General features: G+C 36.4%; 1 protein-coding gene across 2 annotated transcripts in view; it reads right to left on the bottom strand.

The window, feature by feature from the left end:
- Nucleotides 1-27,643, bottom strand: part of LOC136037710 (dynein axonemal heavy chain 10-like) — a 205,826-nt gene that overhangs the window by 31,388 nt on the left and 146,795 nt on the right. For both annotated transcript variants that reach the window (XM_065720475.1, XM_065720486.1), the window contains 5 exons: nt 15,457-15,586; nt 10,465-10,667; nt 5,910-6,146; nt 2,453-2,637; nt 98-259 (listed from right to left, as the gene is read on the bottom strand). In XM_065720475.1, the coding sequence (XP_065576547.1) occupies nt 98-259; nt 2,453-2,637; nt 5,910-6,146; nt 10,465-10,667; nt 15,457-15,586 (917 nt within the window). The remainder of the gene's footprint in view (nt 1-97; nt 260-2,452; nt 2,638-5,909; nt 6,147-10,464; nt 10,668-15,456; nt 15,587-27,643) is intronic.

Below are 27,643 nucleotides of genomic sequence, written 5' to 3'. Positions count from 1 at the left end.
GTCGCTCCTTACTTTCGGTTAAAAAAAAAACTTTCCTCCAACCAGCTTTCCTCCTTCTATCAGTCAAGGTTGAAGCGTTCAATTGACTCTAACTAACCTTTCAATAAATCCTTGAGGTACACTGTTAAGAAGCTGGTATATTTCTTGAAATGGTGGATATATGCGAGGATAAAACTCTGACAGTCTAAGAAACACCACCATAACTGGATTGCTGCTATTTAAAATTCTGAGATAGTCCATTAGCGACGATAAAAGGACCCTAAAAAATCAAATTAAAATAGATCTGGTAACTTAGAATTAATTGAAATTGTATATATTGACAAAAAACTGCCCCAAGACATAACTCATAAGCAGCACAATAGCGCTGCCTAAGTAAAGAACGATGTTGATACAATGTATTTTTTTTTTCTTTTATACCCGGCCACTTGGTATAGAAGGATTTGTCATAGAAACTTCAAAAAGGGCTCCTTCAATTGGAATGGAATTTTTAATTTTTAGTAGTCTAAAGTGATTATAGGACAACCAGCCCTCCTCCTACGCCCACTATTTTCTCAAGCACATTCAATTAAAATTTGAGATAGTCATTTTGTCAAACGTAATTAAAAAATCCCGAAATTTTGTCTTTGAGGATAAAAAACGCTCCCACAGCCCTAAGGGCGAGGGATGTAAGTAATAACCTGGGTGTATATAGTGTTTTTATAGAAAGCTTGGTCGTATAAACTTCGGAGAGGGCTCATCGGATTGGTAATCAGAAGCTCTAGCTCTCTTTTTCAGAGTAAAAGTGATCAGAGATGAGCTACCCCCTCCCGCCCACACGTCGTATTAACCAAATTGCAAATAATAGAAATTTTGAGATAGTCATTTTAATCGAAATAGTCCAAATATCATTGGAAGAGACTTTTGAGGTTGAAATAAACCTTAATTTTGGTTTTTACAAAGGACTTCATGTACTATGTTAGCGTATCATATAAGCATCTCTTGTGACATCATATAAGCATTTTCGTACATGATGTCATGCATAGCATAAATAAGATTGTTGAGTTTCCAACGCATCAGTTATTTATGATATATAATGTCCGTTGGAAGGCCAAGAAAACGACCATTTGCACAATCAACTGCAACAACACCAATAGGGGCAGCTAAAGCAAAGGCCACTGTTTAATCGTCTAATAATCAAAATCCAAAAACCTCTCAACATAAAAATGAAGAACAAAGAAACGGGCGGTTAGAAGATATGCCAAACGACAAATAGAGTGTGTCAAAAATGAACATGAAGAGCAAAGCCACATGCGGTTAGACTACATGTGTCACCGAGCATGTGAGCGAGTCAAAAATGAAAATAAAGAGCAAAGACACAAGAGGTTAGAAGAAAAGTGGTGGCGTGTCAAAAATGAAACTGAGGAGTAAGGACACACATGATTAGAATTTATGTGACACCAAGCCTATGACCGAGTCAATGAAAATCAACCTGGCCAGCGAGAATCAAAACGCGTCAAAATTCAAAATGATAGAAATGATGATTAGTTTTTTGATTTTGATATGGATGTAAAAATTCCTGTCTGTTTTGTTTCTGTGTGTGTGTGTCTGTGTATGTCTGTGCCCGTGTCTTTGGTTGTATTTGTGTCCATGTCTGTGTCTTTGCCTCTGTCAGTGTCTTTGTCTGTGTATATGTCAGTATGTGTGTGTGTGTTTGTTTGTGTGTGTGTGTGTGTGTGTGTGTGTGTGTGTGTGTGTGTGTGTCTGTTGTGTGTGTGTGTGTGTGTGTGTGTGTGTGTGTGTGTGTGTGTGTGTGTGTGTGTGTGTGTGTGTGTGTGTGTTTGTGTGTGTGTGTGTGTGTGTCTGTTTGTGTGTGTGTGTGTGTGTGTGTGTGTGTCTGTGTGTGTGTGTGTGTGTGTGTGTGTGTGTGTGTGTGTGTGTGTGTGTGTGTGTGTGTGTGTGTGTGTGTGTGTGTGTGTGTGTGTGTGTGTGTGTGTGTGTGTGTGTGTGTGTGTGTGTGTGTGTGTGTGTGTGTGTGTGTGTGTGTGTGTGTGTGTGTGTGTGTGTGTGTGTGTGTGTGTGTGTGTGTGTGTGTGTGTGTGTGTGGTGTGTGTGTGTGTGTGTGTGTGTGTGTGTGTGTGTGTGTGTGTGTGTGTGTGTGTGTGTGTGTGTGTGTGTGTGTGTGTGTGTGTGTGTGTGTGTGTGTGTGTGTGTGTGTGTGTGTGTGTGTGTGTGTGTGTGTGTGTGTGTGTGTGTGTGTGTGTGTGTGTGTGTGTGTGTGTGTGTGTGTGTGTGTGTGTGTGTGTGTGTGTGTGTGTGTGTGTGTGTGTGTGTGTGTGTGTGTGTGTGTGTGTGTGTGTGTGTGTGTGTGTGTGTGTGTGTGTGTGTGTGTGTGTGTGTGTGTGTGTGTGTGTGTGTGTGTGTATGTATGTGTATATGGTGGCATGTACAAGCGTATAATCAAAAATTTACTTACTTAGAGACAACGTTTATGCAACGGTCGTTCACATGTACAACAAATCTAACAAAGCGCTGATGGTCAAACTCATTTTCTTGCAGCTTATCTTTTAAATTGTTATAGTTTGCTTCAATTGAAGAAACAAGGCTAGCCACACGTTCAATTACCATGTCTCCGTCTTGCAAACATTTAGCAACATAATCCTAAAAAGACGATAGAAGAATCTTAGGGGAAAAACAGGATGAGAAAGACGCAATATAAAACAAACACTAAACAGAGCAGGCTGGCTGGTGAAAATATTATACACAAGTTTATTTCAAGGATTAAACTTTTAAGCTAGTGGAAAGCTTTGAAAAGTACATCATAATGAAGTATACACAATATAATTAATGTTGCTTAAACTTCGGTGCAGCTACTTATTTCCACTTCGTGAAAAATAAAAGATGTGTCTCAAATTGGTGTAGTGTTATAGGAAAGAGAGTTTTTTTGGAACTCTTCCAGATAATTTGTTCTGAGGATTTAAATAAGAAAAAATCATAATACAAAGAGTACAACTGAATAGTTTAGCTTTGCTTTGGTACGTAAGACAAAAAACTATTTGAATAGTCATACATGAATCCTGTTCATGATTTTGCACGAGCAGAGTTCAAAATCACTTGTGATGAAGGTAAATTCCTTTTTAGATTAATAATTGACTAACTTAGATTGACTTAAACTAGAAATGTAGATTTCCAATCGGAGTCCGATTAAACAAAAGGAAGACGGAGGACTGAGAATGACTTGTCAGATTTGAAATCTTATTCTTATTTTGCCCGGCACCCATTTCCTCAAACATGGCACCATTAATGTCATCAAACACTATTACTACTGTTAAAAACTCACTAAAGCACCAAGCCACCTAAGGCCTATAGAGCTAAGAACGCTCCTCCTCCGTCCCAACCTATTCAAGGCCTTCCACTTTAAACCCACCCAAGATGTTTCCATTCCCCTTAAATTTTTCCTTACGACGTCCTTCCATCCCTTCACCTCATTTGGGGACGACCTATTTTTAGCATTGCCCTAGACGGCTGCCCAACAAGCCCAATCCTGGGCATTTTATCCCCCTTCATCCGTAGAAAATGTCCAAGCCATCTCAACCTTTTCTCATTATTGCTCTAGAAAGTCGGATTGAATTAGAGCAGATCTTGCTGTTTGAGAAACGGTCAGTCAGTTGGGTACCCAAAACAATCCATAAGCAATTTCTCTGGAAAATGTCTGGCAAATCCTCCTTTGTTCTTCAGACCGCCCACGCTTAAGAACCATACCTAACCATTGTCATCATTGTAACTTCCAATATCCTGATTTTGGTATGCGGGCTTATATTTCTATTCCTCCGAATTTAATTTAACTGTGAAGTTTTTCCTCTGTGAAAAAAACACTATTGTCTTTGGCTATGATGCACCATTAGATTTATACCATTGGTTAAAATTAATTGTAAATTATAGCATTGTTACACAAAATTTGGCATTGGGGAGGGCTGCGAACAAAGATGGGTTTATGATTAAATAACTGTAAATTTCGAAACAGTTCGTACTAACGAACAATAAGAAAAGAATGATTCGTTCCAAAAGTAACCGAAACTCTAACACACAGATTTTGATAACAATGGATATATTAAAAAGTTCATATTTTATGGTGATTTTATATATATAAGATTTGTTAAGTGCCAAAATTTGCCAATATTTTTTAAGAAAAGATAGGGATATCCCCCAAATTTCAAGGAATCTAATTGATAATTACACCATCAGATTCAACGTATAAGAGAACGCTCCTCTAGAGGCTTCAAGCTCCCATCTTCAAAAATATTCAATTTTGCATTTTTGCTAGAAGAATGATCATGGATGCTTTTTTTTTCCTTTTACTCAGGGTGATCATATCAAACCATTTGCTCTAGAAGATTGAAAGGGGTAATTTAAATGGAAACCAAAAGTTTTTGTGCCCTTTGTATGTGACCAAAATAACTGGAGAGCAACATGTTTCCCTTTCATGTCCTTTTTTCCCCAATGTTGTCCAATCAAAATTTTTAGAAGCACTCCCTACAGCCCCCAAGGGAAGGGCTATAAATTTTTTAATTTACCATTGCTTCTATTAAGTATATGCTAATGGAAAGCATACTGACATTTTTCGCGGGAGGAGAATTTTCTGGGGATTGAATTTCTACGGGGAGAATTTCCATTGAAAAGGAGGTTTTCAAGCGTGAACTTTCAAGCGTAAATTTTACACGGGGAATTTTCCAGAACTCGTATACTAAATTTGTTCTATTTTTCTTCCTTTCTCGTTGGCGACTTCATATTGCATGTGGAGATGTTCCGGGAATTGGACAAGGGGAAGTTTCAGCAAAGTTGGAATTCTCTAGGGGATTTTCATGTTGGGCGGGGGGGGGGAGTGGTGGTGAGATTTTTTGTCTTAGAAATTCTCCATGTGAAACGTTCTATGGAAGAAGGTTTCCATATGACGGGGGGAGTATTTCTATGAAAAAATTTCCACAAAGGGCGATTTTCGCCATGACTTGAAAAATGAGTAGAAATTTAATACAAAACAAGTGCTCTCTTTTAAAGTACGCTACGGAGATTTTTCCGGCAGAATTCTCCGCAGGAAATTTAGTGGGGCGATTTGCAGCGAGGATAGAATTTGCCAGGGGATACTTCCTGGGGGTGGAAGGATTTTAGGCGGGAATAACTTTCCATGGACAAATTGTTTTATGGGGGAGGAATTTTCAGTATATTTATCATTGTTCATATTATTGACTTGCGAAAAAAGTGGACGTATCACTCCATGGCTTTTTTTAAGCTGTTTAAGAATATAATAACCACGGCTATCGCAATTCAAATTTATACTCTTTTTGAGCTCTTGAAAATGATCTAAATATTTCTAGGTGTTGGGTATAAAAAAGGCTTAAAATAGCATAGCATAACCTAACCTAACCATTCTTACCCTCATCCGTCGACTTTCAAATTTTCGATATTTTATCGAAAACGCAGTCAACAATATGAACAACGAAGAATTTACCCAATTTTCATGGAAAGGGAAGTAGATTTTCTGGAATTATTTGAAAAACGATCAAAAATTAAAAAAGAAAAACAAGCTTCTTCTACTGAAAACAAGGAGCAATAACAAAACCTAAAACTAGTAGAAATTATCCCATATAGGAGAGGGGCCTGTTCAATAGCCGTTGTCTACAGTATAATTTGACATTTTCTTCCCAATTGCTTAAGGACGACTCCTGAAGCAGAAGAGCGGTTAAATTGGAATAAGAACTTTTTTGACAATACAAAGAAATTTAGCCCAAAGAGAGGGGTATTGAGAAGGGGGCAGTCCCTCTTATATTTGGAATAATTTTTGTTCGTTTTAAGTTTAATTGTTGTACCTATTTTCAGTAGAAGTTTATGTTTTTTTTATTTAATAGTAAGAATAAAACAAAGAGAAAACTGAGTACCTTAATATATAAAGTGTGCATATCCATATGAATTGTTTCTTGCTCAATTTCACGAATCTGCTCCTCTATCTTTAGACTTTGATCTTCCAATATTATTACTGCATCTCTAAGTGCGTCTACTGGCTCATTCAGGTCTTTAAGATACTTTTTCAAACACCCCGACGACCAAGTGACAAATTTGCATCCTTTTAGCATTTCTCTTTCAATGGCATCAATTTTTGGAGCCAGAAGAACTTCCTTAAAAATCAACTATGGTAAGAACCCCTGAACTGTGCAAAGGAAATACAGGCATTTCTATCTTCTCAAACAATGTGCGGTAACAAACTGTAACTGAAGCAGGGCTTCCACTCTAGAATCTCAAAACTCGGGGACAAGTTTTAAAAATTCGATTAATTTTCGGGGACAAGTCTTCAAGATTCGGGGAATTTTTGGGGGCAAGTTCAAAATGGAATTTCGTTGCAAAAATTTGGGAGCCAAAATTGGTTATAGTTTCGTTTTCAGGCTCCAGTAGGGCTCAAACAGTTTGCGGTAACAAACTGTAACTGAAGCAGGGTTTCTAATCTAGAATTGTAAAATTCGGGGACAAGTTTTGAAAATTCGGGGACAAGTTTTGAAAATTCGGGGAGTTTTCGGGGACAAGTCTTCAAAACTCGGGGAATTTTCGGGGGAAAGTTCAAAATGGAATTTCGTTACAAAAATTTGTGAGCCAAAATTGGTTATAGCCAAAATATAGGCTCAAGCAGGGCTCGGATCCGCGTAGTAAATCAAGTTTTTAACAGAGTAGGTTTTAGAGACAGAGTACAGGATTGGAATCCATAGCTGAAAATGATTATATCTTATATTGCGGGCAAAACCTCAAAAAGTGTAAAAAAAAGAAGACTGAATTACACTCTGAAACTTTGTTACTTTAGGTTTTATATTATCTTTGCTGCTTTATTCTCTTAGCCCGAAAAGGAGACTTTTATTTCATTTATTGTCAGAAAGACGACAAAAATAAAGTATAGTTGGGCAATAATCGCATACAGAGCAATAACAATTGCCATGATTTCTCCAAGTTAATGAATACTCTTCAGTAAGCAAACATGGACTTACAGCAGGGATTTAACAAAAAAAAAATCACCTGAAACCAAGGAGCAGCATTAAAAATTAAAACAAATAGAAAGGATAACATAATAAGGGAATTGCCCCCTCTAAACACCCGACTATTCCTGCTGAAGTTTTTTAGTACTTGAGCTTCTCATTGTTTTATTAAAACTGCAATTATGTTCGGGAGTCGTTCTTACAGAATTGGGGCTAAATTCAAACTTAAGCGTAAAGAAAGAGGGGACAATCCCCTTCATATATGTAATAGTCCTTGTTCATTTTAATGTTGCTCGTTAGGCATACTTTCAGACGGGAAGAAACTTTTGTTTTATTTCAAATGGTTTTTAAAAATACCAGGAAATCCAGCTCCACCTCCATGGAAAAATTATTCCTCTCCCCAGAAAAATTGTCTTGACAATTCAGTACCGTTAAACGTTTATCCCGGACAATTACCCTTAACATCTCCACGCGCAAGATTGGGTTTACAAAGGGAAACTTAAAATAAATAAAAAGAATTTTGTTTAAGAATTCTGGCCAATCCCCCCAGTGTAAAATTTCCCCTGAAAGTTTTATCCCCCGTAAATATCCTTCCTAATGGAAAGTTCTCCCTGCGGAAAATCCTCCAGTAGAAAATTCAATCCTTTACCCGAAAAAAGAATGTATACTACCAAATAACAGGTATTATACGTAAACAATGGGCAAATTATATATTTTCAAAACCTTTCCCCAGGGGCTATGAGAGGTCAACTTAACTCCAAAGGCAAAGTTATAGGGTCTCCCAACTATGCTGAACAAAATGGCTACGGTATCTCTAAATTTTGATCAAACGATTTTGGGGGAAAGGGCACGGAAGAGGGCATAGTTGGCATCCTCATGGAAAAAGTACATCTTCTGGGAAAGTCCAAATTTTTGCAAATCGGAGCTTTAGCCCTATACAGTTGCGTTCTCTGATACGCTGAATCTGATGGTGTTATTTTCGTTAAGGTTCTTTGAGAGTTTTAAGGAGTGTTGTCCTTTTTTTCAAAAATTAAGCAAATTTTCTCAGGTCCGTAGTCTTTGAAGAGTAGCACTGAACTTAAAATATCTTATACATTTTGTACCAACATAATAATCCTTTTGATATGTTTTTTAGAGTTTTGGTTGCTGTTGAGCCGCGTTGCTCCTTACTTACAGTTTGTTACCATGAACTATCTGATAACTGCCATATTTACATAGAATATTAAATGCTTAATAGAGATAAAATCATCAAATATTTGGTCTTCTATCACATAAAACAATGAAAATCTCTTCAAAGTATTTTGTTTATGGTGTGCCGAAACCAAAATAGGAATGAGCGATTTAAAAACGATAAACAGCTAGAAAAATTAGAAGAGCAAGACAAAATTGGCTTACTATTAAATTGGAAGTTTAGAGATAATCGTAGCTTCTTCTTCGGCAGTCGCATTAGCCTTAACACATGAAAATATTTTTGCCATTTCTATATTCACAATAAGAGAGGAGGAATCCCCATCCAATCGTTTAATTCTCATTTTCGTTTGCAAAATGGAGTTTTCAATATCATACGTTCGCCAGCGTACCATAGTATAAAGGTGCAATACAGCATTAAAATTGTGAAACGAGCAGTGAGCCCTCCACTAACACTATTTAAGGGTAAATCAAGGGAAAAAGAAAGATATTCGGGGAGTTTTCGGGGATTTGGGGAACGCCATTTTTTCGGGGATTTCCCAAAATTCGGGGAAAGTGGAAGCATTGAACTGAAGAGCGGCGTGCGCCAGTAGCAACTTAAAAGTCTAAAGAGATACCCTGGGGGTATATTGACGGGATGCAAAAAAGGCGCTGTGTGCGTATTTCAAGATAATTATTTTTATAAAAAAGTTCGAAATATAAAAAAAGAATATTTCCAAATTCATCGCAACCGGTTCACTATTTGGCACAAGGGCCTAAAGTTTTGAAGAATTTGCGCACCTTGTTATACATTTATGAACTTTGAATCGGCTATTTTGGTCAAGCCTTTTTGGATTTTTCAAAATACATTTGAGGAATCAAGCCTGAAAAGTTTGACATGGAAAGGCTTATAAGTAGATTGCATTAAAAAAATAAGGATGAAGGGCCTTGTTGGATATTTCTGGATTGCTTGCTGGATTACAATTAAGTCTTATCCAAAACCATTACTGCAGAAATTGTGCAAATATCATGCTCAAATACCAGTTCATGATGAAATTCCAGACAAAATTGAACATACTTCAGCGTTTTTAATTGAACCAGAGTTTAATTGTCTAATAACTATGTCTCTGGGGATAATATGAGCCCCTGCAGCCCTAGAGAAAAACGCTGTAAGCTAGACAATTTTCCCAATGCTTATATGGAGAGTCTGTTATTAGTTAACATACGAAATCCTCAGGGGGAATTTTCTTCAGTAGCAGGGGTGAATTTAAGACAGTGTAAACTTTTGCGGGAGGATTATTTCCGGGGCAATTTTCTGGGGGTAAACATTACCCAGATAAAATTTTCAGCGGGAAGGAATTTACCTAGATTTTTTTTCAGCGTTGGAAGGATTTCCCGCAGAATTAACTGTATGCAAGAGAAAATTCTGAGGGAGAAGCCTTTCTTTGTTGGAGAGGGGGGTTAATTTTTCGTAAAAGTCACCCATGGAGGGTATTTCTGGCATAATTTAAAAACAATCGGAATTAAGTTAAACATCATTTTTTTCAACTGAAAGATAGTTTTCCAGGGGAAGCTGTCCAGGGGCATGTTGAGCGAGAAGGCAATCGTTCTTAGGGGTATTTTACTCAGTAGGAGTTTTTTTTAGGAAATTTTCCAAAGCATGAATTTTTTATCTAGGGATATTTTTGGAGCAAAAATTTCACTGAGGGGGAAGGGAGATTTTTCAGCATGATTTGAAAGGAGATCGGAAATCAAATAAAAAAAATTCTGTTTCAACTGAAAATGAGGAGCAATATTAAAAATTAAAAAGAACAAAAATTGTTCCACTTCTGAGGGGGGTCGTCTCTACTCAATCCCTCGCTCTTTAAGCTAAAATTTGAATTTTTTCTCTATTCTTCAAAAACAGCTTCTGAAACACAAGGACAGTTCAATTGGATTAAGAAATATTTTAAAGCGCAATTAAACTTTAGCTTACCGATCAACGACTCGAGGAGAGGCAGCCGTATCTTATGGGTAATAATTTCGTTATGTCTTAAGTCTTAATATTGCTCTTTGCTTGCAATTGAATAAATGATTTTTTTTTTCATTTTTGGTTTAACGGAATTCTTTACTTTTTCTTGGAAAACTTATTTTGTGGAAATTTTCTTTTTAAAATTAATATATAAATAAACAATCATTGCTCATTCAAATTGAGTAGGTATTTATGTATACTATACACATAAAAAGGTTAATGCAGAAATATACACGTCAGATTAATATAGCCCATCAAACCAAATTGATGCATATGATGTTGCTGAAAATAGCTTACTTCATGCTCTTGTAGTTTTTCCACTGTGTTATGAAATTCTCGAAGGAAATCCCCTAAAGTTTGACAATCCAAGAACCAAGCTGCCTTCTTCATCACAAGTAACTGTGCCCTCTCTGGAACTTCTAGTTGAAGCAATATCATGAAGTAGGCTTCATCTATGACCGTCGCTAGCTTTTCTGGAAAATTGACTTCATAAAAACCACCTGAAAAAGAGATACAAGCCAGATCAGAATGTATTTTCCACTGTTCTCACTTAAATCAGGTCTTCGGTGCCCATGCCAATACTCTCTAAAATTAGTATCTAAGTTTGTTAATTTCAGGGTCCAAAGGAAATGAAGGCGAGAATGCAACAGGCTGCCAAAACATCCTGAGAAGTCAAAAAAGTACATTATAGTTCTGACAAGTTTTTGAGCTGGGTTGTGAGGAATGGGACCAAATTTGTTCCTTATTTTCTTTTATTCAGATATACCAGGGCTTTTCATTTTTGACCCTTGTGTGAGAGATAAAACTTAGTAGTAGTATTAATTTATTATCCAAAAGAAATAACAGAGACAAAATCAATCGGTAGCACACCAAAAGCGTCGCTTTTGCTGCTAACAAAAAATAGAAATGAAAAAAATGTAAAAACAAAGAACAAAAAAAAACAGTTAAACTATAATAAGCAGGAGGATAAAACAATGTACCGAGAAACAAAAACTTACATAAATAATTCAAGCAAAATAAAACAACATAATATCATGATCCCGAAGCGAAAAAAACGAAAACAAAAATCAATAGACAAGTATTGCCAATATTAATTCCACCAATCCCAATCTATTTCAAAGGTATACCTACCAAGCAACCCCACACGCAGCTCGGTTTTGAATTGATTAATGGGCAAATCTTTGGTACTTGGAATAAGCTTATTCCACAGATTAGCCCCTCTATAAATAACTGAAAAAGCAATCCTACTTGAAACTAGGCGAGGAACCTCAATATATCCACTTGTTCAAGTTCTGTGACCATGAACATTAGATCTTTCCCGAAAAGTTCCTGTAAAACATTCTGGAACGCACCCATAATAGTACTTATATATAAGAACCATTATATAAAAATCACGCAATCCGGCATTATATTAATCATACTGTACATTGACTTGACCGAATCCTGGCTCCCTATTCCACAAAATGATCTAATGGCATTATTCTTCAGTACGTGGAGTGGCCGAAGTATTGAGGGGAATGTCCCAAGCCATACAGACGAACAATACAAAATATACAGATGTATGAGAGAAAAATATAATAACTGTAGAAAATTCGAAGGAAAAAAGTGATTTAATTTACGGATAATCCCTAAATTCCACGATAGCATTCTACTTATAGCTTTTACATGGTACTTAAATGATAAATTTTCGTCAATAATAACCCCAAGGTACTTAACGGAACTTGACCTCTTAACAATTCCCTTCGGTGAAGCTGTTTCCTTAATCAAAAAATAATAATTTGGGGATCGTGAAAAGATAAAAAAATTGACTTATTTACATTTAGGTCAAGTCGGTTTATCTTCAACCAAAGACATGTCATAGTCATTGCTGCATTAATTGTTGAGGTAAGTTGTTGTTCAGTTGGGGCAACACACATCAATGTCGCATCATTAGCAAATAGGGGAATAGTGATCCTGGATCCCTTAATAGAATATATATTTTCTGGTTTCTTTAATATGTTTTAAGGATTTTTATTTTCCCAATAAATAATCCCATCGGATATTCTATATTGTTGTCAACATGACTTTTGAATTTTCCGAGCTTTAAAACTAGCAACAGGCATATCTGATTTTAGATATATTAATATTTATTGGGTAGTGGAATTCGAAACATGCAGCCCCGACTTTAGATCAATACAGACCCAGCATAGGAATCACAGCGCTGACAATTTTACTAGTTTACCCCTTCAAAGCGGAGGAGCTCATGATTTTTTTCCTTTTTGAGAAGGGAGATAAGCTTTATAATAATGTGTCTTCCCTGGAAAATACTGTATTTGTTAAAACATCGATCAGAGTCAGAGCTACCCCTATAATTATTTTGATCTTTTGTAGGAGCTTTTGGGCTATCCTAAGCGAAAAGCAAGTCGTCCAACTGATTTGGAAGAGGTCATTGAAGAGAATTTGAAGAAAATATAAATTTATAGGAAGAGGCAAAAAGTGAGGCTTTGAATAGATTAGGCTTGGGGAGAAGAATGACCAGTAGTGTTCAGATGACTAAGGGCTCAAGAAAAAGTGGAAGTAGTAGTAGAGGAGCTTTAAGGTATATCTGAGCTTATGTCTCTGATTCATCTGTGTTTTTTTTGTCATTTGTGGTATACTAAAACGATTCCTAGTAATTAAAAAATGTGCTGCTATCTAGCTGGTCTTCTCTGATTTTCTCAACTTTGTGTTTAATTTTGTTTTTGGTTTAAAAAAAATTAGGGTTGAAGTCAATAGAGGAGGAAAGAAATCCGGTCTTGCCTAACCTTTTCAACCTTTACAAAAACTCAAAATGATTTAACAATTTTGTTGAAAAAACCTAAATGAATAAAGACACTGTGAAAACTCCCTATAGTTAAACATCCATGGGTTACTAGTATTTTATCCAGTAAATTTCTTAAAAGCTTTTAAATCTTTACAAAACCTCAAAATGTAGCGGTATAGGTTTTGTTTTTGGAATGCTTGGCCTCGGAATTGTATAGTACTCTCTAAATGTGTTTTTTACGTCAAGTTAGGCTACAAAAATACAGTTTAATGATATTTTTGATTTTACTGGTTTTAACCTTGCCCATAAAAAACACCTCATCACAGCTGATATTTCTTAGAGAGTCTACTGTACACATCCCATGGTCAAAAAATGTTTTAAGAATGAAGAGGGTTGCCAGAGAGTACCGTGTGCCATCCATAGTTTGCCACGGTGGCGTGAATCACCTTGGACTAACACGTATTACAGCTTAAAGTTAATTTGATAGGGTCAAAAAGGAATTTTTCAGTGGAGGGGGACTGTAATCTAACACCAAGTCAAAGAAACGGGGAATCGTCATTAAAAGCTCTCAAAATGTATCCTATTGCGGCTTAGATTTACTTCTAACGAGGTTATGCGAAATATAAAGAAAAATATTATTCAAATGTGTGCTTAACAATGAGGATTTCATACTCTTGGCTCAAAGAAACGAGGCATTTTCATTAATAACTTTCAGAATTATGTTTTAAAATGGCTTAAATTTACCTCTAATAACGATTCGCCCCCCTGGAATTAGTTGCTAGGATTCTGGCGTTGCTTTAATTCATGCCTTGTTTTTGCTTGTATTTTATCCTATATCAGCTATTTTCAGGTTTTGTTTTTCTGTTTATTGAGTATTAATTGCCTCTTTTCTGTGATTTCATGATTTTATAATGTAATTCCATTAATATAACTCGAATGTACAATAAAAAGTATGTGTGTTTTAGATTTCTTATTCCAGGATTAATCTTTGATACTTAATCCTAAAAAAAAGGTAAAGGATGCGGCATTAGACTTTACAGTCCGTACCGGCGGTGCTGATCTCCGTTTCTTGGCCCTTCAGCCAGGAAGTGCAATGGAGGGTTGGGGGCCAGCCATCCTGTGCTTTCGCACACCCTTCCTGTTTACCTTCCCAGATTTCTCCAGGTACCCATTTAGAGCTGGGTCGACTCTGGCTAAGCTTACAGAGTCACGCCACTGACCCCCGTCCCAAAGTGAAGAATTGGGTACACCAGTATTCGAACCCACGCCCTCTCAGACAAAGGATCCCGAATCCAGCTTACCAACCTGATAAAACTTGATAAAACAATCAAGATTGACAACCAACAACTTGATAAGACTTCTAAAGTCAATGCTATGCAACATCTCACTAATTTGATACCTCAATTAACCTGTATAGGTCACGTTAGAAAATTATTAATATTGCAACAAGCAGGTGCACGTCAAATGTCACCTATTTCCCGTAATCTGTTTCCTCCCGCATGTCAATTATTCCAGACATAGAAAACACTTAATCCATATATTTTTTGAAACGTTTCTATTAAAAAGTATTCCCCGAATCATAATATTATAAAGGCTTTCTCAAATCAGAGTTTAGAGCACAGTTCCATTCGGGGAAATCTCTTTCAAATCCTAAAGCGGACAAACATCATTAGAATATATAGGTTCCCTGAGGAAAAACCTTCAAATAAATGTCTCGAAGATTAAAAAAAAGCATTAAACAATATAACACGAGAATACGTCATCCTTAACGCAAGTAACAATCTGCTATCACTTGACATCGAGGTTTACTAGAGTATTACGTGAAATCCCACGTTGGTCCCGTCCTTAATTATATCCAGGAATTCCCCAAGGGAACCTGAAGTCTGGCATGTCACGCGACACTGCGACATTCTCAGTTCACACCCTCACAACTGGGGTTTCCCCACTTCACTAACAAGGCCCCCCAAGGTTGGTGTTCGATGCTAGCGCTCCGTTAATATTTACTGCTAGGGCCCCCTTAAAAATGGTTGCTAGGACCCCTGTTGGAATTGGATGCTTACCCCTACCCCCGTCGGAATTGGATGCCAGGTGCCCAGTTGAATTGAATGCTAGGGGTCTGGTGGAACTGGATGCTTGGGACCCCGTTGAAATTGACTAATAGGACCCCGTTGGAATTGACTGCTAGGTCTCCTCCATTGTAATTGACATCTAGGGACTCCCATTGCAATTACTCGCTAGGACCCTCCGTCGGAATTGCTTGCTAAGGCCCCCAGTGACATTGGTTGCTAGGAGTTCCAGGTAGAATCGGTTGCTAGGAGATCCCTGTTGGAATTGGTTGTAGGATCCCGTCAGAATCGAATGCAAGAACCCCTTTAGAATTGACTGCTAGGGGCCCCCGGCAGAATTGGATGCTAGAGCCCCTAGTGGAATTGGATGAAAAAATTCAAAATTAAAATAGTAATCAACGACAAAATTCAGATTATATCAGATATAACACAAGGCCTTACCTCTTTTCCTGAGGATAGGAGTGTATAAGAGGGCCTGGAGTTCCGTAGATATAAAATTGCAAAAATTTCCCAGAAGGAAATCCTCAAACTTTCTGAACCTTTTTGCAAGTCTCTCAAAGTTTTCCGTTACCTGTTAAAGAATGTACAGATGAAGTCGTTTTATAAACATAAACAAAACTTAAAATTCCACTTTTGAAAACAAAGTTTGATTCCTATTCCATTCTCAACAACGACGAAAATCTTTAATCGAAAACAACAGTTCAGTAGTTCATAACGGAGAATTATTTTTCTATTGTTTTTTCTTCACACATTCTTCCTAGGAAAGAAAAGAGAACATTTTTCATGTTAATTTTACTTTCAACTGTGAGTAGTGACAGCATAAGTCTTCTGACCGCAGCCCCATCCCTTCGGATTTCGATCCGGAGAATTTTTTAAAGCTTCTTCAAGGCACAGGTAAATTTTATAGAATTTTAAATACAATATAGGGAACGATTCCTAAGCGATGCAGGTGTTGATTACCCATTAGTTTCTTTAATTCTTAAAAAAAAAACTTCAGAGGCTTCTTTACTCCAGGATTTTTAAGATTGTTACCTAATAATTTATTTAATTTTTCAAAAACTCTTCAGGGGGCCCAGCCAATTCATCATTTCTAAGATTTTTACCTAATAGCGAGTGTTTAAAAGACCTAAGAGACCCTAACAAATCTAGATTTCATTTAAAAACCAGCAAGGGTCCCCCACAAGTAAGGGCATGACCTTAAAATTACCCAATATTTACACACCTTTCCGCAATTTCGTGTTAGCAAACAAGGGATTTTCACCAGTATTTCTTATAGCCCGAACCGTTAGAGAGACTACTGATTCTCCTATGAACAGTTGTTTGATGGTATCCCATTATTTCCAGGAAACGAAAGCGTCATCCACTATTCTTCAAACGAAGGCCAATTAATTCTATTTTCCCTAGGGCGTATAAGAACAGGTACTATAATGGGACTCCCCATCAGTTTTACATAAGATTTCTTTGACACATCTTTCTAAAAATGGACTCCCATAGAAATTTGAAAAAGAACTGGGCCACTGCTTATATGCTGGAGAGCCTCCCTTCTATACCCTTCTCCCCACCAAAAAGATGAGCATATACAAATTCAATCTACTATAATTCTCTACATTAGACAGACGTTTAAAGGAACCCTCCATCCTCCTATTGCATGATTCTCAAAATGAAAATTGTATCTAATTTTCTCGCAAAACATAATTTTTAACCCCGTCTGCAATTTCGATGCTTGTTTAGGCTAATCGAGGCATCTTCTAGCAGGCTGCTAAAAAAAGACATAAACAGATACTTGCAATTAGACCTTTCCATCATGTAAAAGACGTCTCTGCTGATTAGCTGCTCTTTTCAAAATCAAACAGTTCGTGGTGACGAACTGAAGTAAGGAGCGACCCGGCTCAATAGTAACCAAAACTCTAAAAAATGGAATTTTGATACCAATAGTTACATAAAAAGAATCACATTTTAATGCTGATTTTAAATATATAAGTTTCATCAAGATCAGTTATACCCATCAAAAGTTACTACGAGCCTGAGAAAATTTGCGTATCGGAGAACCTTATTGTAGAAGTTTCAAGCTCCTATCTACAAAAATGTGGAATTTCGCATTTTTTGCCAGAAGACAGATCACGGATGCGTGTTTATTTGTTTGCTTTTTTGTTTATTTTTTTCCCAGGGGTGATCGTATCGACTGAGTGGTCCTAGAATGTTGCGAGAGGGCTCATTCTAACGGAAATTTCTAGTGTCCTTTTTAAGTGACCAAAAAATTGGAGGACACCTAGGCCCCCTCCCACACTCATTTTTTCCCAAAAGTCACCGGATCAAAATTCTGAGATAGCCATTTTATTCACTATAGTCGAAAAACCTAATAACTATGTCTTTAGGGACGACTTACTCCCCCGCAGTCCCCGTGGGAGGGGCTACAAGTTACAAACTTTGACCTGTGTTTGCATACAGTAATGGTTACTGGGAAGTGTACAGACGTTTTCAGGGGATTTTTTTTCAGGGGGAGAGCTGGGGGGCTATGTGGGAGGATATTTCCATGGAGCAACTTCTCATGGGGGAAGAGAATTTCAATGAAGGGGGCGCAGGATTTTCTAGCATTATTTGAAGAAACAATGAAAAAATAAGTATGAAAAGTTTTTTCTAATGAAAGTAAGAAGCAGCATTAAAACTCAAAACGAACAAAAATTATTGCGCATATGAGGGGTTTACCTCCTCGTTATACCTCACTCTTGACGCTAAAGTATTTTTAGTAATTTCAACTATTTATTCTACGGCCTTTGTGATTCAGAGGTCATTCTTAAGGAATTGGGACAAAATCTAAGCTTCAGTGTAAAGAGCGAGGTATCGACGAGGGGCGAACCCCCTCATATATGTAATAAAAACATGAGAATTCAAAAGTCATTTACGTAAGCCAATTTATGAGTTACGTATATATTTTACTAATAAAAAGATTCGTAAAAAATTAAAAGTTCTAGTTGCCTTTTTAATTAACCAAAACATCGGAGGGCAACTAGGCTTCCTCCCCCGCTCTTTTTTCTCAAAATCATTCGACCAAATTATGAAAAAGCCATTTAGCCAAAAAAAAGAAAAAAAAAATGCAAATTTCGTGTTAATTATTCCTCTGCGGAGAGCCAAAATTTAACATTCATTGATTCAAAAACGTTCAGAAATTAAATAAAAAAAACAAGTTTTTTAACTGAAAGTAAGGAGCGACATTAAAACTTAAAACGAACAGAAATTACTCCGTATATGAAATGGGTTGTCCCCTTCGCAATCTCTCGCTCTTTACGCTAAAGTTTGACTCTTTGCCACAATTCTACTTCTTAAAACAATTAAAAGCTTTAGCGTAAAGAGCGAGAGATTGCGAAGGGGACAGCCCACTTCATATACGTAATATCTGTTCGTTTTAAGTTTTAATCTCGCTCCTTACTTTCAGTTAAAAAAACTTGTTTTTTTATATTTTTATATGAAAGGGTTCATGACAGCTGGTGAATTTTAACACTATGTCATCATATGTGAATCGGTAATTGGGGTGTTATGATTAAGCATAATCCTTAATTTCAGTGCGAAATGCTCCAAAAATGTAACTTATCTAAGTATTAAATGAAAGGGATGGATAATATTCTTTCATTGTAGTAATAAAAAAAGCGAACAAGTTTCTCTCTGATAATAATATCGAATTAATCAGATGTAACCCTAAAGTTTACTGATTGTCTAGCTTTTTTATACGCAGTAGAGTACTATTCTATACATAAGCCCGAGTTTATTTTTCCTTATTACATTCTAGTAGCATGGAAAATAACGAGTATTGAATACCTTGCTGTTCAAGCAAAAAAAGTGAAACCAAGACCAGATGATTTTAGGAGATTTTTTATAGACCAGAGTTTATTTTTCTTAAGGCCGTGATTAAGTGAACTTGAAAAGATCGAGCTTCAAAATTGAAGTTAGGTTAGCCTTCTGTCTTTTAATTATCTAGAGACCGTTGGTTGTCAAAACTTCAAATAGCACCAATTATCAAGTCTTGTCAAAGGTTTTGATTGACAGCTTCCTTTGGTGAGATGTTTCAGCCGAGAAATAGTAATATATTTGGCTGGGTAAAAATAAAATTTTATTATTTAAAGTAAAATAAAAATTTTAAAATTTAAAATTTTTAAAATTATTTTAAAATTTTTTACTTAAAATTTGGGTAAAAATAAATTTTATTAGTTAAAGTTTTACGCAACTTACAAATTAGCTTACGTAAAGAAACTTCTGTATTCTCATATTTTTATTGTATATATGAGGGGTTTCACCCCCTCGTCAGTACCTCACTCTTCACGCTAAAGCTTAAAATTTGTCACAATTTCTTAAGAATGACCCCTGAATAACAAAAGCCGTAGAATAAATAGTTGAAATTTCTAAAAATACTTTAACGTAAAGAGCGAGGTATTAGGAGGTGAGCCCCTCATATGCGTAATAATTTCTGTTCCTTTTAACAGAAATTATTATGGAATATTTACAGGAATTAATATTTACAAGAAAATAATAACAGGAATATTCTGTTCCTTTCAGTTGAAAAACTTTGCCATATTTATTTTTTCATTGTTTTTTTAAATAATGCTAGAAAATCCTGCGCTCCCTTCATGGAAATTTTCTTTCCCCATGACAAATTCCTCCGTGAAAAGTTCCCCCAACATATCCCCCTCTTCTCAACCCCTGCCCCCAACCAAATGAAAACGCCCCAGAAAACGTCTGTACACTTCCCAATAACCATTACTATTTGTAAGCACTGGTCAGTGTTAGTAACTTGTAGCCACTCCCACGGGGATTGTGGGGGAGTAGGTCATCCCAAACGGCATAGTTGTAAGGATTTTCGACTACGCTGAATAAAATGGCTATCTCAGAATTTTTATCCGGTGACTTTGGGAAAATAATTAGCGTGCGACGGGGGCCTAGGCACCCTCCGATTTTTTTGGTCACTTAAAAAGGGCACTAGAACTTTTCATTTCCATTAGAATGAATTCATCGCAACATTCTAGGACCACTGGGTCGATACGATCACTTCTGAAAAAAAAAACAAATAAACAGGCATCCGTGATATGCCTTCTGAAAAAAATAAAAAATTCCACATTTTCAAACAGTTCGTGGTAACGAACTGTAGTAAGGAGCGACTAGGCTCAATAGTAACCAAAACTCTAAAAAAATTGAATTTTGATACCAATAATTATATCAAAAGAATGGCATTTTAATGCTGATTTAAATATATAAGTTTCATCAAGAATAGTCTTACCCATCAAAAATTACGAGCCTGAAAATATTTGCCTCATTTTAGAAAATAGAGGGAAACACCCCCTAAAAGTCATATGATCTTAACGAAAATCACACCATCAGATTCAGCGTATCAGAGAACCTTGTTGTAGAAGTTTCAAGCCCCAATCTATAAAAATGTGGGATTTCGCATTTTGTGCCAGAAGACACATCACGGATGCGTGTTTATTTGTTTTTTTTTCCAGGGGTGATGGGAAATAGGAGGGCACCTAGGCCCCCTCCCACGGTCATTTTTCCCCAAAGTTACCGGATCAAAATTCTGAGATAGCCATTTTATTCACCATAGTCGAAAAACCCAATAACTATGTCTTTGGGGATGACTTACTCCCCCGCAGTCCCCGTTGGATGGGCTGCAAGTTACAATCTTTGACCTGTGTGTACATATAGTAATGGTTACTAAGAAGTGTACATACGTTTTCAGGGGGATATTTAAGGGGAGGGGGTTACCGGAGAGGATTTTTCCATGAGGAACTTCTCATGGGGGAAGAGACTTTCAATGGAGGGGGCGCAGGATTTTCTAGCATTATTTAAAAAAACAATGAAAAAATAAACATGAAAAGTTTTTTTTCTACTGAAAGTGAGAAGCAGCATTAAAACTTAAAACGAACAGAAATTATTACGCATATGAGGGGTCTACCTCCTCGTAATACCTCGCTCTTTACGCTAAAGCATTTTTAGTAATTTCAACTAGTTATTCTACGGCCTTTGTGATTCAGGGGTCATTCTTAAGGACTTGGGACAAAATTTAAGCTTTAGTATCAAGAGCGAGGTATCAACGAGGGATGAGCCCTCTCATATACGCAATAAAAATATACGAATATTGAAGTTTGCTACGTAATTTAATTCGTAAGTTACGTATATTTTTTACTTACGAAGACGTTCGTAAAAATAATAAGTAAATGTTGCCTTTTTAAGTAATCAAAAATAGGAGGGCAACAAGGCCTCCTCCCTCGCTCCTTTTTTCTCAAAATCTTCCGATGAAAACTGTGAAAAAGCCATTTAGCCTCAAAAAATTAATATGCAAATTTTGTTTTAATTATTTATATGTGGAGAGCCAAGATCAAACCATGCATTAATTCAAAGACGTCCAGAAATTAAACAAAAAAAAAACAATTTTTTTTAAATGAAAATAAGGAGCGACATTAAAACTTAAAACGAACAGAAATTACTCCGTATATGAAAGGGGCTTTTCTTCCTCAACGCCCCGCTCTTTACGCTAAAGCTTGACTCTTTCTCTTAACTCTACATTTTAAAACAGTAAAAAACTTTAGCGTAAAAAGCGGGGCGTTGAAGAGAAAAAGCCCCTTTCATACACGGAGTAATTTCTTATCGTTTTAAGTTTTAATGTCGCTCCTTACTTTCACTTAAAAAAACTTGTTTTTTTTGTTTAATTGTAGATAGGAGATTGGAACTACAGTAGGATTCTCTGATACGCTGAATCTGGTGGTGTAAATTTCGTTAAGGTTCTATGACTTTTACGGGTGGTTTCCTCCTCACCTGTGCTTCCAAACTTAAGTCTCTAGATCGCGCACGAAAAATGCAGGATCAAAAATCCATCGGCAATCCTTCAATTCGTTGCAATCCAAGTTTCTACCACCAGTCACGATCCGGTAGGGCAACGGGAAAGAAGCTACGGGGTTCTGCTCCGCCTCAAGGTTTGTCGATTGACCTAAATCTCTTGACTTGTCTAGTTCTTCAGGGTACCGCATTATTAGATATTTTGGATATTTACATCTACCAAGCTCCAAATACTTTTTACAAAGGCGCTGTCTATGTGTGGTAACACTTTTAAGATGTATACCTCACTTTGATTTAATTTTCCCCATGATTTTGGCCTTGTGTGCACAACTTTACTGAAGGCTCCTGACTATTTCTCATTTCTAGGTTTCTTCATTGCGTTGAAATAATTTATGGAAATTTCACACTCTATTAACAAGCAGCTGATTATACCAGCTTGTCATTTTGGTCTCTTGGGGGTATTATCGGTGATCTGAAACGATTCTTTCTGGCAACCGACTTGTAAAAATTTCAGGTAGCTGAAAATATTCTATGGGACTGTTAGAAAACACGAAAATAAATCGAAAAATGGTTCCAATCATCTTACAGGTTATTGTCTTCTGCTCATGACAGTACCGATTTTGTTCTAAAAGCAATATCCTTTATCGAGTACACTTGTGAAAAAGACGTAGACATTTTCTAAGATTTCTAAGCAATTAGAGGAAATAGAGCAAAATCCTTTCAAACATTTTGTAGCATCTTCAAGAAGCTATGGCCTGATATTAAAAGCGGCATCTTCCGCCAATGAATACTTGAGTACTTTTTAAATATAAATTTTCAATTTAACATGGGATTTTCGAGCTCCATCAGTTCACTTAATCACGGCCTTAAGAACATTCTAATACCATGGGAAACAAAGACTATTGAATGCATCGATGTATTCCCTAAGAAGTAAAAAACAAGACCAGAGGAGTTTTGGAGATTTTTCCTAGGCCAGAGTTTATTTTTCTAATGACATTCTAATGAAATTGCAAAGAATGAGTACTGAATACCAAACTGTTTAAGTTAAGAGGTAAAACCAAGACCAGAGCAGCTTTTGAGATTTTTCATAGCTCAGAGATGCAACAATGGAACCCTTCTTTTATTTTTTTTTCAACTATAAAGTAAGGAGCTATATTGAGACAATAAAAAGCAGAAGGCATTCTATATGTGAGGATGCAAACCTCAGTCTATTGACTCACCGTTTACACTAAGAGTTAAAACCAAGGCTAAAGGAGTTTCTTGGAGATTATTCATATACCAAAGTAATTTTCCATAATGACATTCTAATAGCATGAAAAAGAGTAACTATTGAATGCCTCTCTGTTTGCGCTAACAAGTAAAACCAAGGCCAGGGAAGTTTTTAAGGTTTTTCATTGGCTAGAGATACAACAATGACAAACTTTTGTTTTTGTTCATTCAACTATAAATTAAGAATCTATATTAGGCTAAAAATGAACAGAAGTTGTTCCTTGTGCGAGTAAGCAAGCCTCTAATTATTGCCTCGCTGTTTCCCTTAAGAGGTAAAACCAAGACCAGAGGAATTTTTTTAGATTTTTCATAGACCAGAGTTTAGTTATTTTTAATGCCACTTGATTATCATGGAAAAGAAAAAGAATTTCTCAAAGAAGAGATATGTCCAACTTATAATCATAATTTTTTTCAAAATAGATTTTATTTTTAAGCTAACAAACAGTTTGGTATTTTTTCAGCTCGTGACATCAAATACTTTTATCACGTCCCTACTACTGTCATTTATTAATTTACAATAATAGATGGCATCGTTTTTATTTTTCACTTCGGTTACATAATGTTAACTGATTTTGAGTTAGACTGGTTTAAGGTTCGCATTCTGAAAATATCACGAGCGGATTTCATTTATTATAAGTATATTTAAGGTCGTTTTAAAACGTTTAAAAAAACATGATAAATTTTCTAAGTAAAAAAATTAAAAAATTGTAAAAAAAACAAGTCTAAAAAAATGTCACTAAAAATATTATTTTTCACATTAAATTCACAGTGAATTTCTTTTGTTATGAGCATATTTAATATGATTATAAAATATAGAAAAAAAGATGAACAAAACTTCTAAGCCACCTTCCCAAAAATCAAAGTTCAAAAAAATTACCCGGGAGGGGGGCATTGGGACCCTGAAGTGGGAACCAGAGCCCTGGTAGGGGACATGGGGATGAGAATGAGGGGACCCAAACTCATGCGCAAGCCCTCGTAATGGAAAACTGACATACTCAGGACCATGAAATTTGGAACCTATTGTAGTCATTACAATTTTTTAGAAACGAAAAAACTTTCATTAACCATCAAAAGAAAATGTCTTTCCAGCAAGTATGTCAAATTACCATGGTATGCATATACTTGAAATGATGCCAAAAAATATCCAGAAACAATTTACTGCTTAAATTTACGATATATCCAACTCCAACTCAGGAAACGATTGCACAATTAACTTGACACGATATTGTTACGATATTCTTGTATTTCTCGTTTATTCAACAATAAAGTAAGAAGCTATATTAAGACTAAAGAAGAATAAAAGCTCTTCCGTTGACTATTGAATGCATAACTGTTTACGCTAAGAGGTGAAAGCAATACCAGAGGAGTTATTTGTGATTTTATTAGGCTGGAGTTTATGTTTTTCACTGGCATTCTAATAGCTTGGAAAAGAACGACTATTGAATGCCTCTCTTTTTACGCTATGGGGTGAACCCAAGACCAGAGGAGTTTTCAAGTTTTTCATAGGCCAGTGTTTATTTTTCCTTGATGACATTCTAACTTCATGGGAAAGAACGACTATTGAATTCTTAGCTGTTTACGCCTGGGTGAAACCAAAACAATTGAGCGCCAAATACAGTGCGAAAATATGTATTGTATTTTGCAGTTTTTGTATACCGTAAAGTTTATGAGAGAGAGAGTGAGAGAGAGAGAGAGAGAGAAAGAGAGAGAACTTTATTAATATTAAATAGAAGACAATACAAAATACAATTCAAAATCGAATTACAATACACATAATTCCTCTCGAAAGGCTCCATGGCCAGGGATACAAGGGGAATAAGAAAAAAAAATTATTATACAAGCAATAAATTCAGTATAGGCAATAACATATAGCAGTTCACAGGCAATATATTTATGGGGGATACAATATAAGCAACAACTAGAAGGAGAAAAAAAACATAGAGAACATACCTGAGGCCTGGGAGCAAAGTGCAAAGAAGAAAACCACACACCACTAACAAAACACAGGGGCCATCAACTCCTCACGGGAAAAAAAAATAATCTATTTGATTCTTTATTAAATGATCCTTAAGAATCCTTTTAAAAGTCCCAAACGAGTGGCATTTCTGCACTGAAGAAGGTAGTGAATTCCAGACCTGTTGACAAGCAAATAACATTATATTTAAGTGGCAATAAGAAACACATGACTGGACAAGACAGAAAAAAAGAAGTTTCAGAATAGATCCAGCAAATGTGTGTCTAAGTTTCCGAATGATACCCAAAGTCCGTGAGACCTTAACCCTAATCATGGCTACATGGTTTCTGAATGAAAGGTTCTCATCAAGCAGGATACCAAGAAACCGGACCACCCGATTCTCTGGTCTACACAAGGACCCTTGTAACACCTGAAGGTGTGTAAGCTGAGGGAAAGCTATACCAATTCGAGAAAAAATCAGTAAAGATTTACCAACACTCAAGACCAAGTAATTGGCATTAAACCATGACATAACTCTCTCGAATAATGCCACAAGGTTAGACTTGATATCACATTCCGTCTTCCCAAGGGTCCCAAGAGTGGTATCATCAGCAAAAGCAACAAGAAAATCTTCATTAGAAGAAGTATTGGAACACGACTGAGCATCAGGCTGACACAGCTTGCAACATGGTAAATAACTTTAGGCTTTTTTAATTTCTGGGGGCAGTTCAATGGCTTTCAACAGTCATGTAGTTTTCAAAGTTGTGATATCTTGCTCAAAATGCCATTGACAGTCCATCTGTATTTGAGCAATACATTATTTCTAAAACAGTATCTTATCAGCACATCTAAAGAAAATATTACTTTTTAGTACTTTCCATTTAAGTCAATAACTTTGAAGAAAATGTAATGTTCATAAATTTAATTTTTTTTTACAGTTACTTTATGCTCCTCCTTCAGGTAAAACAAAAATTTTGAATACGCTACTGTTTGTTGTCTTGCTGTACTTTTTAGTAGTTGAGAATGATGTGTAGTTGAGAATCAGATTTGCTGATTATTTTTCTATGTTTTTTTTTCTGGGATATTTTTCGTATTTACGCTGGTATTTTTGTGAATGACCTTTGTTTTCTTTGAAATCGTTTTGGTCAGTTTTTTTGTGTGAAACGATATGATTTATAATATGGTATTAAAATTTAGATTGTATCCAGACTACCCAAGATTATTATTAGTAATAATATAACTGCGGTATCTGCCATCTTAAAATTAAAGATAGTCGCTTAGCCACGTTGTAAATTAATCTGCACATTACGGAACATTCAATTCATAGAAATGTTGATAAATACGAAGAGGATTCTTATTTGGCAAGGATTTTGATATGTAAACAATTGTGGAGGGGAAACGCTCTAACGTTGTCTGCAGTAGAAAGCCATAAGCCTTCAAGAATTATTTATTTGTTTATTTTTTTTCAAGACCATAAAATTTGGAAGGGGCGGTCGTAGAACCTTGGGGGGGTTGTCATTTGATTGAAAACTTAAAGTTTTAGTGCCCTTTTTTAAGAGTCAAAAGTGATCGAAAGGGAACCGGCCACGCTTCCACACCCTTTTTAGCTGCCCTCCAATCAAAGACACCAGAAAAAATTTAAAGATAGGCATTCTTTTCAGAACAGTCGAGAGGTCAAAGATTGGGCCCCCAACGCCCCTTAGTGCAAGGGCTTTAAGCTATGACAGTTGTCCATTTTTTCATATAGGGCTTGTTGTTGGTAAAGGGGGGCGTGTTTGATCCCAGGTGTCCAAAAAGATTTAGAGTATAAAAGTGAAACTTTCAGGAAATGATGAGTGGGATCTTGAAAAAAAAATTCAAAATTTATTCTGTGCGTGCGGCTTATCTAAAGTGCATATCAGTAATGCCGGAGTAACTGCTGCGGCTACTAAGTTGAAACTTTTAGGGAATGTTAAACTGACCAAAAGACACTTAGTGCCTAGTACTACTACTTCTACTTATGACTACTGTCACTATTTGCTAACTACTTCTATTATTTGTGACATTTCTACTACCTGCGGCTGTCACTGCTACTTGCGACTGCTTCTACTAATCGAGATTACCGCTACCACTTGTGACCACTATTACTACTTGCGACTACTGTCACTATTTGCTAGCTACTTCTATTATTTGCGATACTTCTACTACCTGCGCCTATCACTGTTACTTGTGACTACTTCTACTAATTGGTATCACCGCTACCACTTGTGACCATTATTACTACTTGCGAGTTGCGACTACTACTGCTACTTTTAACTGCTACTACTGCCTGTTACTGCTACTACTACTTCAGTTGAAATTTTCAGTGAATCATTGGGGGGGGGGTGTTGAACTAGATGAAAAACATTATGTGTATCAAGGTTACTATATGGCGTGTCTGTAGTATCTTGGGAAGGTAAGGGTCTTGGGTCATCCCCGACAACCCTTTAGCGCAAGGGCTATAAGACATGACCCCCAACATCCCTTAGCACAAGTGCTTTAAGCTATGAAACTTGTCCATTTTTCATATAGGGTTTGTTATTGGGAAAGGGGGGTATGTTTGAT

The sequence above is a fragment of the Artemia franciscana genome, chromosome 2 (assembly GCF_032884065.1).
Source record: "Artemia franciscana chromosome 2, ASM3288406v1, whole genome shotgun sequence".
In the NCBI taxonomy this organism is placed as follows: Eukaryota; Metazoa; Arthropoda; class Branchiopoda; order Anostraca; family Artemiidae; genus Artemia; species Artemia franciscana.
This window is presented reverse-complemented; position numbering and strand designations above follow the sequence as displayed.